At 48.1% G+C, this 12,043-nt stretch overlaps 1 protein-coding gene across 5 annotated transcripts in view; it reads right to left on the bottom strand.

Moving 5' to 3' along the window:
• Positions 1-12,043, bottom strand: part of fstl4 (follistatin-like 4) — a 247,226-nt gene that overhangs the window by 52,402 nt on the left and 182,781 nt on the right. For all 5 annotated transcript variants that reach the window (XM_064349753.1, XM_064349757.1, XM_064349754.1 and 2 more), the window contains one exon: positions 1,155-1,348. In XM_064349753.1, coding sequence (XP_064205823.1) covers positions 1,155-1,348 — 194 coding nt within the window. The remainder of the gene's footprint in view (positions 1-1,154; positions 1,349-12,043) is intronic.

Below are 12,043 nucleotides of genomic sequence, written 5' to 3'. Positions count from 1 at the left end.
GGAATAAACAAACAAAAAAAAACAAAAAACAAAAAGCAATCATAACACGTTCAGTCCTGTCACGCAAAAGCAAGATCTGTTATTTCACACCGCGGCGTATATTTTCTGAAGCTGCACCATCACTCATTTAAGGGGCGGGGTACTCTCGTCCAGGAGGACACTAAATACATCACTGCAGACATAAGAAACAGAGCGGGCTGGGGGGGGCGGGCGGGGGGGCAGCGGGGGGGAGATATTTGCTTTCGACGATGGCGACATCGATCAAAATGGCTCTCGAATCCTGATCTGTATACCATTATCCCCGTGGATAAATGGACGCCGCGGAGGTATTAAAATCCAACACCTGGCCGTATCTCGCCGTGAGCAGGCGGAGTGAAAATGGACCCGTCTGACGCGTGTAATACGGCCCGCCTGTAATTTATTTCACATATTTTCCCGGATAAAATTTTCCCGGACTGCAAATGAAGGAAGCTAATGACGGACGCTGTGCTCTGCCCTCTCCAGATAATGGCTGCTGCTTTACCTCCGCAGACGAGCACACAGAAGAGCATTAATCCAGGGAGGGCTTCCGCTGTTACGAGCTGGGGTTTGCCTCCCAATCTTCTGTCATAGGCGGCACGGTGGCGCAGAGGGTAGCACTGTCGGGTTCGAACCCGGCCTGGGCCTTTCTGTGCTATGACAAGTATAAGTGTGTGTGCCCTGCGATAGATTGGCAGCCTGTCCAAGGTGTATTCCTGCCTCTCGTACAATGCATGCTGGGATAGGCTCCAGCATACCCCGTGACCCTATCCGAAATGCCATTTAAAGTGAGGGACAATAGTCATACTGATAACTAGATTCCACAGATTTATGCATATGTATCATCCAATGAATCATCACTGGATACCTTCCTCCAATGATATCCCTCCACCGCATACCAACCGCCATTGCTAACGCTACCACAATACCACCGGTATAATCATAAACATAATAATGCCGATGAATTTCTATGGCGCTCAGAATCATCGCCATGTTAAACCGCACATACTCTTTGTCCAATCTGTGGTTTGCAGAGTGTCCTGTATGCCTGAAATGCCTTCAACTGACATGCTCAAAGCAGTAGAGAGGCTAGCTGAGGCCAGCTCAATATTCCCACAGAAACACGGGAGGCCTACCTGAGCCAGCTCCGGGCTCTCCAGACGGCCGTCCCCGTTCACGTCCAGGTACTTGAACATGGAGTCCACCACGGCCCTCTTCTGGTCCATTCGCTTTTCCTGCGTCTGGCCCGGCGAGCTGGAGCGGTTCCGGGGCTGCAGGTCCAGCAGCGTGCTCTTCAGCTTGTTGTAGTCCGCCATCGTGCACGCGTCGCCTGTCAATCACAGAGCGAGAACCTCACCGTCGGCCTCCACCGCGCCAGCAGTGAACACGTCAAACATGGTGGCAGTCGGGTGTGCGTGTGCGTGCGTGCTTGTGTAAGAGAGGGAGAGAGAGAGAGAGAGAGAGAGGCTGTGCATGAATGAGAGTGTGTGGGAGAGTACCTGCGTATCACTGTGTATATGTGTGTGTGTGTGTGTGTGTGTGCGTGCGTGCTTGTGTGAGAGAGGGAGAGAGAGAGGCTGTGCATGAATGAGAGTATGTGTGGGTTTGTGAGAGAGCAGGAGTGTGTGTGTGTGGGAGATTACCTGCGTATCACTGTGTATATGTGTGCATGTGTGTTTGAGAGAGAGAATTCAAATTTAAAAATTCCTTTAATTAAAGATGAATTAACTCATGTACATAAAAAGAACACTCAGAAATTTAATTACATCAACCAACTCCCCCCAAAAAAAAAAATATATATATTAAATAAATAGAACAGAGAGAGGCTGTGTATGAGAGTGTGCGTGTGTTTTTGTGAGTGAGCAAGTGGCGGTGTATGAGAGAGAGACTGTGTGTGTGTGTGTGTGCATGCATGCGCTTGTGTTTGTGAGTGAGTGAGTGCCTGTATATGACAGATAGAGAGAGTATGTGTTTACGTGCCTGTGTGTGCGTGAGAAAGAGAGACTGTGTGTGTGTGCCTGTGTGTGCGTGAGAAAGAGAGACTGTGTGTGTGTGCCTGTGTGTGTGTGAGAAAGAGGGAGAGCCTGTGTGTGTCGAGGTGTGTGCGCATACACGCGTGAGTGTGGGCGTGTGTGTGTGTGTATGCATGTGCGTATCTTCTGGCTGGAGGGCAGCAATCAATTATACAATAAGCCTCTAATTCACATGAAAATGAATGGAAAATGGCCTAATTTGAGTGCCCTTACGTTTCGCTCTCTTATTGTTTGGGGATTATCACCAGCGGTTCAAGCACCACAAGGGTTTAGTTTGGCTAAGCCTGCGTTTGGGCCGTGCGTGCACGCGCTGGCGCTCCGATAAATATGCGAAAAGGAAAACAGCCATGATTAATCAAGTGCAGCAAGTGTTTATACTCTCCTTTCGATGAAATAACATGATGCAGGCGCGGGCCTCAGACCGTGAGCCACTTCAGAACCGGATTAAGATGAAGATCGTTCCTCGTTTATTAGACACGGTTGCGTTAAAGATTAAAAAGTGGGTGTGAGTTTCAAAGGGGCAATCAGTAAGGGGGGGGGGGGGGGAATACAAGGTCACGGAGATGAAGGTCACTAAACAAAAGTCCCCCGTTATTCTGAAGTATGAGAGACAGAGAGAGACCACACCCCTCCTGTGAAAAATGTATTGCCTCTTTCAGAGAGCTTCAACCATCATTATAACTAATGAGTACAAAAAACTACAAGGGCTACGAAGTTCAAAAACAGGAATTCAATTTCCAGCGAGAGCACTGGCCTACTTCCTGTCCTCTCCACAGCCTTTCCAGTGAGAGTGAGGCCTACTTCCTCGCTCCTCCACAGCCTTTCCAGTGAGAGCACTGGCCTACTTCCCCTCCACAGCCTTTCCAGTGCGAGAGTGGGGCCTACTTCCTCTCCCCTCCACAGCCTTTCCAGCGACAGCGAAGGCCTACTTCCTGTCCTCTCCACAACCTTTCCATCGCGAGAGCAGGGCCTACTTCCTGTCCCCTCCACAGCTTTTCCAGTGAGAGTGGGGCCTACTTCCTGTCCCCACCACAGCCTTCTCAGCGCGAGCCGGGGCCTACTTCCTGTCCCCACCACAGCCTTTTCAGTGAGAGCACTGGCCTACTTCCCCTCCACAGCCTTTCCAGTGCGAGAAGGGCTCAGCGCTCTCCCCCGCTGCATTATTTGGGCGGGGGAAAAGATGCTACTTCCTTAGCACCGCGCATCTCTCCTCAAGTCGTTTTATCCCCCGCGATGTGAACGGGGCTACTGAAGGAACAAACGGCGCACATCGCCACGGCAACATCCCGGAAAATTCCCAGGACGGCACTTACAGTGCGAGACGGTGAACTCTGTCAACAGCTCCCGACTCCTGGCCTCGGCGAACCTGTTTTCTCTGTGCCCCTTACCTGCCGAAGTTCACTTTCCGTACAAAAAAATAAATAAATAAATAATCCCAAACCCCTGAGGTGTCTGTCACACGTTGATATTCATTAGCATGACATTGGCTTGCATCTTCCCAGCTGTGCTGTTTAAAAAAAAATTTTTTTTTACCTTTCCCATTCCAAAGCTGATCAATCATTGATGAGCCTGCCACAGAGCAGGGGAAGGATTCCATTTTCAAGTCAAAACTCGGTAATGAAGTACATCTATCAAGCCTCTGTTCTGCGGAAAAGGTCAACACCAATGCAGGGATGGGTTGTCATGACACACCATTAATCCGAGTCCCTCAATTATCTCCTGTTCATGAAAGGTCTCATAACCTCGCACACACAACCCCCCCACGCCCCAGCCCCCACCAGCCCCCCCCCACAAACCGTGGCAGGCAAACATGGCCAGGTGCTGGTAAACCCCCCCCCAGTTTTTTTTAAACGCCAGTCCCAAGAGAGTTGGGTAAATGGCGCCGCAGGTAATTCAGAAGAGAGGGAGCTCTTAAAAAAGGAGCAAGACCCCATCTTCACCCCCTGAAGGTACAGAGATAAAGGACCCAAGAGATTTAAAACATTTTCATATCATCTGTGTAAGAGAAAAAAAGAAAAAAAGTACACATGACTGAAGATGGAAAGTGCGCTGGGGCAGGTCATCCTCTCAACGTTCGGTCTGGAAATACGTGCTCGCGTCCGTGTTCCTTAGCCGACCCAAGCTCAAACCGTCTCTGTGGCCAGGAAAACACGACACCAGTTTGAGCATTTTTTTTTAAAATGTCAAGCGGAAGCAAAACACCCTCACAGTCGTTCTCAAAGGCAGGCACGCAAAAACACAGCCCAGCCTCAAACAGAACGGCCTCAATCACAGAACGCAGTTCCAGAGCTTTGTCACGCCACCTCTTTTTTATTTCCACAGGAGTGACAACCCTTCCTGAAATAGATTTTCCGTCTTTAAAAGCTTCTGCACAGCTGTTCTTAACATTAAAGAGTCCATTATTTATTTTTATTTGTATTTTTATTTGTATTTTTTTGCGGAAAAAGAGAAGCGCTTTTCCACGCACGCCATAACAACGACAGGAGAGTGATGCAACGGCCTCACCGAAATACCGGCAGTCCCGTGTGATACCACGGGCCTGTGATGATTAAGGAACGAAGGTGCTGCTCACTTCGGGTCATTTCTGAGCAGGTTCCGTGGCCGACTGTGACAGGTAAGGGACCGGCCCCACACGTCGGAGGTCAATCGGGGGGGGGGGGGGTCAGGGCAGGTGCAGAGCTCTCCAGGAGAACCGCTCCATCTCAGGTGCTCAGTGTTCACCTGAACATTCGTCAATCGTCTGTTCTTCAAAGTTCCAGCGTACCCCTGTCAACCCTGGGCACTCACAGCTGAGTACGGTGGTTCATCCATGGAAATGGGGGACCGAGGGGGGGCAGGATAGTTTTTAGGGGACTGTGGCCCACCCATATCTACACCAGTGCTGTACAGTATCTTGCACGGTTCTTAATACAGTATATACACGCTACATGATATTTGCTTCTCTTCCTCTGTGTATTATGATTCCACATTACGTAGAACAGAGTAAACTGAAAAGGCCATCGTTTTATTCCAAGAAGGAACGGCCCTTGACAGAATGAGCAGTTTGCAGCCCAGCACGTCCAAAGTGCTCGCGGTGGACTGTTTGGCTTTCAGGTCGCGAAGAAGCGACCAAAAAAAAAAAAAAAAAAACATCCCAGCATGATACAGTCCCTTTCTCTGCTTTTATCATGAAAAGCATGGATTTCTGAACGATCTGTCACAATTATACCATATGCGAAGTGTGGCGTGAGGAAAACAAAAGTACAGCCGTGATTTATTTGTCAAAAGAAAGGGGGGGAAAACCTGTTTAGCCATCAGAGAAAAATATCATGTGTTCATGTTTAAGTGGTTCAGTGTCATGCATTAACCACGGCCGTTTACTATCTGTGTTCCTATTCTGTGTCCTGCTCGGCGATTCACATCACACAAAAGCACACGTTCTCAATTTTTCATTTTGAGATGGATGCTGTGTTCTTTCAGTCTTTGTCGAATTTGTCTTTGCCTTCAAATTAAATCCACCACGCCCGCACACTGTTGAGGCACTCTTGATCGGAAAATTGTCCAATAACGCACAAAGCGTTACACGCAAAGATAACATCATCACATAAAGATCTCAGAGAAGAACCAATTTTATACTTTTGTATTTTTGTTCTGATTTCACATTCATGCACAAGCAATGCATATTGGGAAGAGAGGAGGAGCAGGAGAGGGAAGCTTTGAAGGTTATACTGCATGTGTACACCCTTCCTCAGTTTTTTTCCCTTCTTTTCTCGATATTGGTGCGCGCTTGTTTCTGACACTCACAATCTTGGAACCTTTTCCCATTAGCGAGGACCAAATTGCTTTGATTCCTGAGAGATGGCGCTGCATTCAGCGGCGGGCAAAGCTATCATATTGTACCACGCTGCCCATGCAACTTTAAAGCGGGGGAAAGAAAAAAAAAAAACAGGAAACTGCGGGAGGCCTCCGGCAACATAGAAAAATACTCCAAGGCTGCATTTTTTTAAAAACGCGCGGCCATCTGCTACCTTGGGGGGGGAAAAAAAAACAGAACACATCCTCAGTGGCGAGGAAGGAACGGGAAACCGGGCGATTTCCACAACCTTCCGTCAAACATCGCGATGCGCTTTTTTTTTCCCCGACACTTTCCCAGCACTGGGAGAGCCGCCATTACAGCTCTTCTCCCTTCAGATACTTTATAAGCACGTCGCTAACAGAGATCCAGATCAACGGCGCGGTTGGTTGGTCGGTGTCATCGTGTCACGGTGACGTGTGTTTATCGGGAGATTTCAGCCGCTTAGGAACGCGCTCGCCATCCACCCGGTGCGACCGGATTAGCTCGCCGCGTCCCGACCTCCAGGGGAGCCGGCTGTTTTAATGCCAAGGAACGGCCCCCGACGGGGCCTGTGTCTGTACGGGACAAGGCAACGGGGGCCAACGTCTCTGCACCCCGAGACAGAGTAAATGAGAACAGATTGTTTGGTGAGCGTTATATTGGCAAGGCAAGGAAGGAGAAACGCCATTGCCGGAGCGGTATCTGGGCGCTGCAGGCTAAAGCCTCGCCTCTCTTCATTGGCTACCCGTATGAGCTCACACTGAATTCCATACCTTGGTGCTAGCCTATCATTACATTACATTACATTATAGATTCTTAGCAGACGCTCTTATCCAGAGCGACTTACAACAAGTGCATTACAAAACTCAGAGACAAGCGCTTTACAACATTCCTGCAAGAGAGCTACAATAGGTATAACTTTGCAAAAAGTGTGAATTGTACCCCTTTTTTTTTTTTTTTTTTTTTTTTTTTAAATATATATAAATTCCCACCCCCCACCCACCTAGTTGTAGATGAACCTAGTTACATGAAAATAACATGACGCGTGGTTACTCAGTTGAGGTTTAATGGATGTTAGAGGGTAGTGGGGGGTGATGAGGTGAGATGTAGCTTGAAGAGGTGAGTCTTCAGTCTACGTTTGAAGACGGCCAGGGTCTCTGCTGTTCTGACTTGCACAGGAAGGTCATTCCACCACCGTGGGGCTAGAACAGACAGGAGGCGTGACCGGGTGCTGGTGCGAGCCGGGGCAGGGACCAGGCGACATGTGGCAGCAGAACGGAGAGGTCTAGCTGGGGTGTAGGGTCTGATGAGTTGACGTAGATAGGGAGGGGCTGACCCCTGGCTGCTTTGAAGGCAAGCACTAATGTTTTAAATTTGATGCGAGCCATCACGGGGAGCCAGTGGAGGGTGGTGAGCAGGGGGGTAACGTGGGAATGTCTGGGGAGGTTGAAGACCAGACGCGCTGCTGCGTTCTGGATGAGTTGCAGGGGTCTGATAGATGATGCTGGGAGGCCAGCAAGCAGGGAGTTACAGTAGTCCAGGCGGGACAGGACCACTGCCTGGACGAGGAGTTGGGTCGAGTAAGTTGTGAGGAAGGGGCGGATCCTCCGGATGTTATACAGGAAGAACCTGCATGAACGTGTCACTGCTGAAATGTGCTCGGTGAGGGACAGTCTGTTGTCCATCACCACACCAAGGTTTCTAGTTGAATCAGGTGGCGAAAAGGCACAGCTCGGTCATATCGTTAAAAGATTCTCAGACCCCGACGCACCAATCAGAACTCTCCATTCTGCTACCTCTGGGCATCTGGTACCTCACCCTCCCTGTGTGCCTGCAGATCCAGATCACGTCTGTTCTGCCCCCCTGGTGGTGGAATGAGCTTCCCACTGCAGTCAGAACAGCAGAAACCCTGCCCATCTTCTCACTGCAGTCAGAACAGCAGGAACCCTGCCCATCTTCCCACTGCAGTCAGAACAGCAGAAACCCTGCCCATCTTCCCACTGCAGCTAGAACAGCAGAAACCCTGCCCATCTTCTCACTGCAGTCAGAACAGCAGGAACCCTGCCCATCTTCTCACTGCAGTCAGAACAGCAGGAACCCTGCCCATCTTCTCACTGCAGTCAGAACAGCAGAAACCCTGCCCATCTTCTCACTGCAGTCAGAACAGCAGGAACCCTGCCCATCTTCCCACTGCAGTCAGAACAGCAGAAACCCTGCCCATCTTCCCACTGCAGTCAGAACAGCAGAAACCCTGCCCATCTTCCCACTGCAGTCAGAACAGCAGAAACCCTGCCCATCTTCCCACTGCAGTCAGAACAGTAGAAACCCTGCCCTGAATCCATTCCATATCTTTCCTTAACTTTACAAAATCTGTCCTTATCCCTGTACTTAACTTTTTAAAATAACTTGTTTAACTTTGACTTACTAATAATAAACGCCAGTGATTTTTCTCTGCAGGCACTTTTTTAGAGTACAGTCATAACAGAGTTAATTCTGATTGCTCTCCAGTGTCTGGGCCCCATTTTGGCCAGTCACCAGTGCTAATCCAGCTGTCACCAGAACAGATTGATTGACATGTTGGAGCAGCGCAAAGCTCGGTGTGTAAAATGGCGTTTACCAAGGTTGGTATTTTCATCCATTTTATTTTCATCTGTTTTCTTGGAATTTTTCACCGGGTTAGTGGAAAGGCTGGCTGGCTGGCTGGCTGTCTGCGGATGCAGATTTTCCCAAATTGCACAGAGGGGGTATTTTAACAGATTGAAGGGATCAGAACAGCCTGCCAGCAAGAGGCTGGTCTTAGTGCAGCTACAACCGCGCTCCAGCAATAGCAGATGTCAGGTGTCCAATTATAAATGTATGATAGAGGCGGCCATGATATCTCAGCCCAGCAGAAACAATTTTCTGCGTTAACAAGTTTAAAACTCAAAACCGGCCCTCTGTCTGCAGAGCGGGAGTGGCACTGACTCCGATATGCCACTTCTGATCCAGCCTTCTGTTTGCTGACTGCATGTGCTTCGTGAAAAAAAAAAATATCTCCATATGTTTGAGAGGACTCAGTGAACTCTGGAGTTTATTTGCAAATCAGATTTCAGGGGGAAAAAAACTTTTGATTCAGCCTTAAAGCCTTAAAAATCCCTGTCTGTATTTGTGAACGGTCAAAGTAATTCTCAATTCAAATAACGGAACCGTGTCTTTTTTTCCCAACCATGATTTTAGAGTATCGCCTATGTGTGCATAAGGTTTTATAACTGCTCTGTCAATCAGTTTTAAAAAAAAAGGAGACAGACTACAGCTGTCACATAGACTTATCAACAGTTATCGAGTTAGAAAAGCCACAAAATCCATTCACTTCACTATTCGTTGTCAACACCACCGCTGTAAGATTTAGAAATAAAGTTTTCCATGAATGCAAATGGCATCTTTGAGCCAGGGACCACTGAGACCCTGAAATAACTTTTCTTCTCAGCAGTAAAGCGCAGTAAACATGAACTAAACCGTCAAAAACAGTAATTCAGTGTATATTGTACTTATTGAGATACACATGAAGCCAGGGTCCTTGCTCTAGATGCTAGCAGCGTGTAGCCTGCCTAGCTGGTGACGCTAGCAACGCCACTGCGCCCAAGTTGCCCACCTATTATTTCTACCGGCCCACCCTAATATAGCAGGCTAAAACCGGCCCTGTAGCAGCGTGTAGCCTGCCTAGCCCGGTTCTTTGCTCTAGATGCTAGCAGCGTGTAGCCTGCCTAGCCCGGTTCTTTGCTCTAGATGCTAGTAGCGTGTAGCCTGCCTAGTCCGGTTCTTTGCTCTAGATGCTAGCAGCGTGTAGCCTGCCTAGTCCGGTTCTTTGCTCTAGATGCTAGCAGTGTGTAGCCTGCCTAGCCCGGTTCTTTGCTCTAGATGCTAGCAGCGTGTAGCCTGCCTAGTCCGGTTCTTTGCTCTAGATGCTAGCAGTGTGTAGCCTGCCTAGCCGGGTTCTTTGCTCTAGATGCTAGCAGCGTGTAGCCTGCCTAGCCGGGTTCTTTGCTCTAGATGCTAGCAGCGTGTAGCCTGTCCAGCCAAGTTATTTTCTTTAGATGCTAGCAGCGTGTAGCCTGTCCAGCCAAGTTATTTTCTTTAGATGCTAGCAGCTTGTAGCCTCATCCCTGCATAAACAGTCCAGGTGCATTTTAACACACCGTTCCAAACCCAGCCGCAGACACACACACACACACCGCTGTCAACAGTAATCCTCATCTGGCAGATGGGCGAGCGAGCGAACAGGCGAGCGAGCGAACGCCACCGGCACCTGGCCGCAGGCCGCCCTCTCTCTCCTCATAACGGAGCGAGGCCGAGCGAGCGGGAGGCCAGCGAACACACGGCTAATAGATTAGATACACAAGTCCGGGCACCGATTCCATTTTCAGCCTCAGTCTCTCGCCCACCTGCGGGAGAGAGAGAGAGAGCCGTTCGGTAATCTCCCCGTTTCCAGAGACCGGGTCTCTCTCTGACTACGGGGGGCGAGGGAGGGAGGCCTCAAATTGCCTGGCATTGGCTCCACCGGCTCCATTCAGAAACAACATCTCCTCACCAACACACACCCATTACTACCCTTTTCCCTATAATGTGTGGCCTCCTGTGTGAGATTCCAGGAGAGAAAGAACAAAAAACATTGCTTTATGAGATTTGTTTAATGTGCAAACAGTCTACATGCTTTTGTCTTTCTACTCTCCGCTCACATAATATTGATTACAGACACATACAATGACAAAAAAAAAAAACCACGGACGGTTTTACAGGCCTGGGTGGTTCCACCCTCTACAACGTGATTTGGCCAAGGCCAAGGCAAGACCGGGCGAGGTAAAACAGTTATGAGGAACATTTAAAAAATGTCAATAAATGTTCAGAAGTGCATCACACACAAATGGCTGGTAAAATAGCCTTTTATCTGTCAGTTATAGAGCAGTCTTAAGCATCGCGTACTTAACCCCTTAAACAGCGCCTGTACACCATGACTTACACACCAATCAGGCGATTTTTCTCTGGTTTAAATTTTAAAAAATCAGACATATTATGTGATGTTTTTCCCTTCTGCGCAACCATCCGTCTGAAAAGCAGCCCATGGACACGTCCTACAAGCTGGGTGCACAACGCAGCTCTCTACACACGAAAACAGAAAGTGAAAACTTTCAGAACAGCAAATCGCAAATCAACTTTGACTTCACTGACATGCAAGAACACCGTAAACGCAGAAGGAAAATACACCTCATCTCCTGGTCTCAGTCAAAGTTGCCACACAGGTCTAAACAATCTTATCCTGGTATAACATCAACATTTGCCACTTACACAAATAGATGTGCTCATTCTTTGTTTACACAGTTAGGTGCTGTGAGTTCCTGTAATTGCAGAGCTCACCAAAACTGTGTCTGTGAAGGAAGAAGTATTAAACACTCGCATTTATATTTGTGTCAAATCTAAGGACAACGTTGACTGGATCCAAACCTTTTTACTGCATTGCCTTGATTTTTTTTCCCCCCTTTAGAGAAAGGATATTATCAGAACATAATTTTTGTATTTGCGAAGTGGAGGCCTTTTGAGAGAAAGGACATATGTCTCTTAGAAATGTTCTTAAGCAAGGCCCCTCATTATGTGACTCATAAGTTCACCCAGCTCAAGCAGAATCTGCCATACTTTACCACCGATATTGCTAAACGCACAAAGGTCGTATCAGTACACATCGCCTAAAAACGTTTAGTATTTTTTTTTTTTTTTAAAACATACCGAAGCACTCTATTTCACTCTATTTAGCAGGACACCTCATTAGATGTCTGATAATCTCACCCCACAGGGTCGAAGCACAGCCCCAGCATGCTACGTCTGGAATGAAAGGCAATTTGACACCTGCCAGACCAATCATAATTATATGATTATTATGATTTGGAAGATGTGACAGGCATTAATAGAAAGCAATTTGGCCACATAAGCAGAGGCTCTCTCTCTCTCCACGTACCTGCGAAGAAGCAGTGGGGTAAATAAGTTAACAGTATAAAAATGCAATATTCTCCTTCTCTTCCTTTCTCATACCAAAATGATGCTGTGACTAGCGGTAAATTCATAGTGCTATCACCAGCTCAGTTGGTCTAATCACTGTGATTTTTGCAATGTGTGTGCCCTGATTGTTTCATTTTGAGAGGATAACCGC

Source organism: Anguilla rostrata, chromosome 9 (genome assembly GCF_018555375.3).
Source record: "Anguilla rostrata isolate EN2019 chromosome 9, ASM1855537v3, whole genome shotgun sequence".
NCBI lineage: Eukaryota > Metazoa > Chordata > Actinopteri > Anguilliformes > Anguillidae > Anguilla > Anguilla rostrata.
Note: the sequence above shows the minus strand (reverse complement) of the source record. Positions and strands in the feature narration are given on the sequence as shown.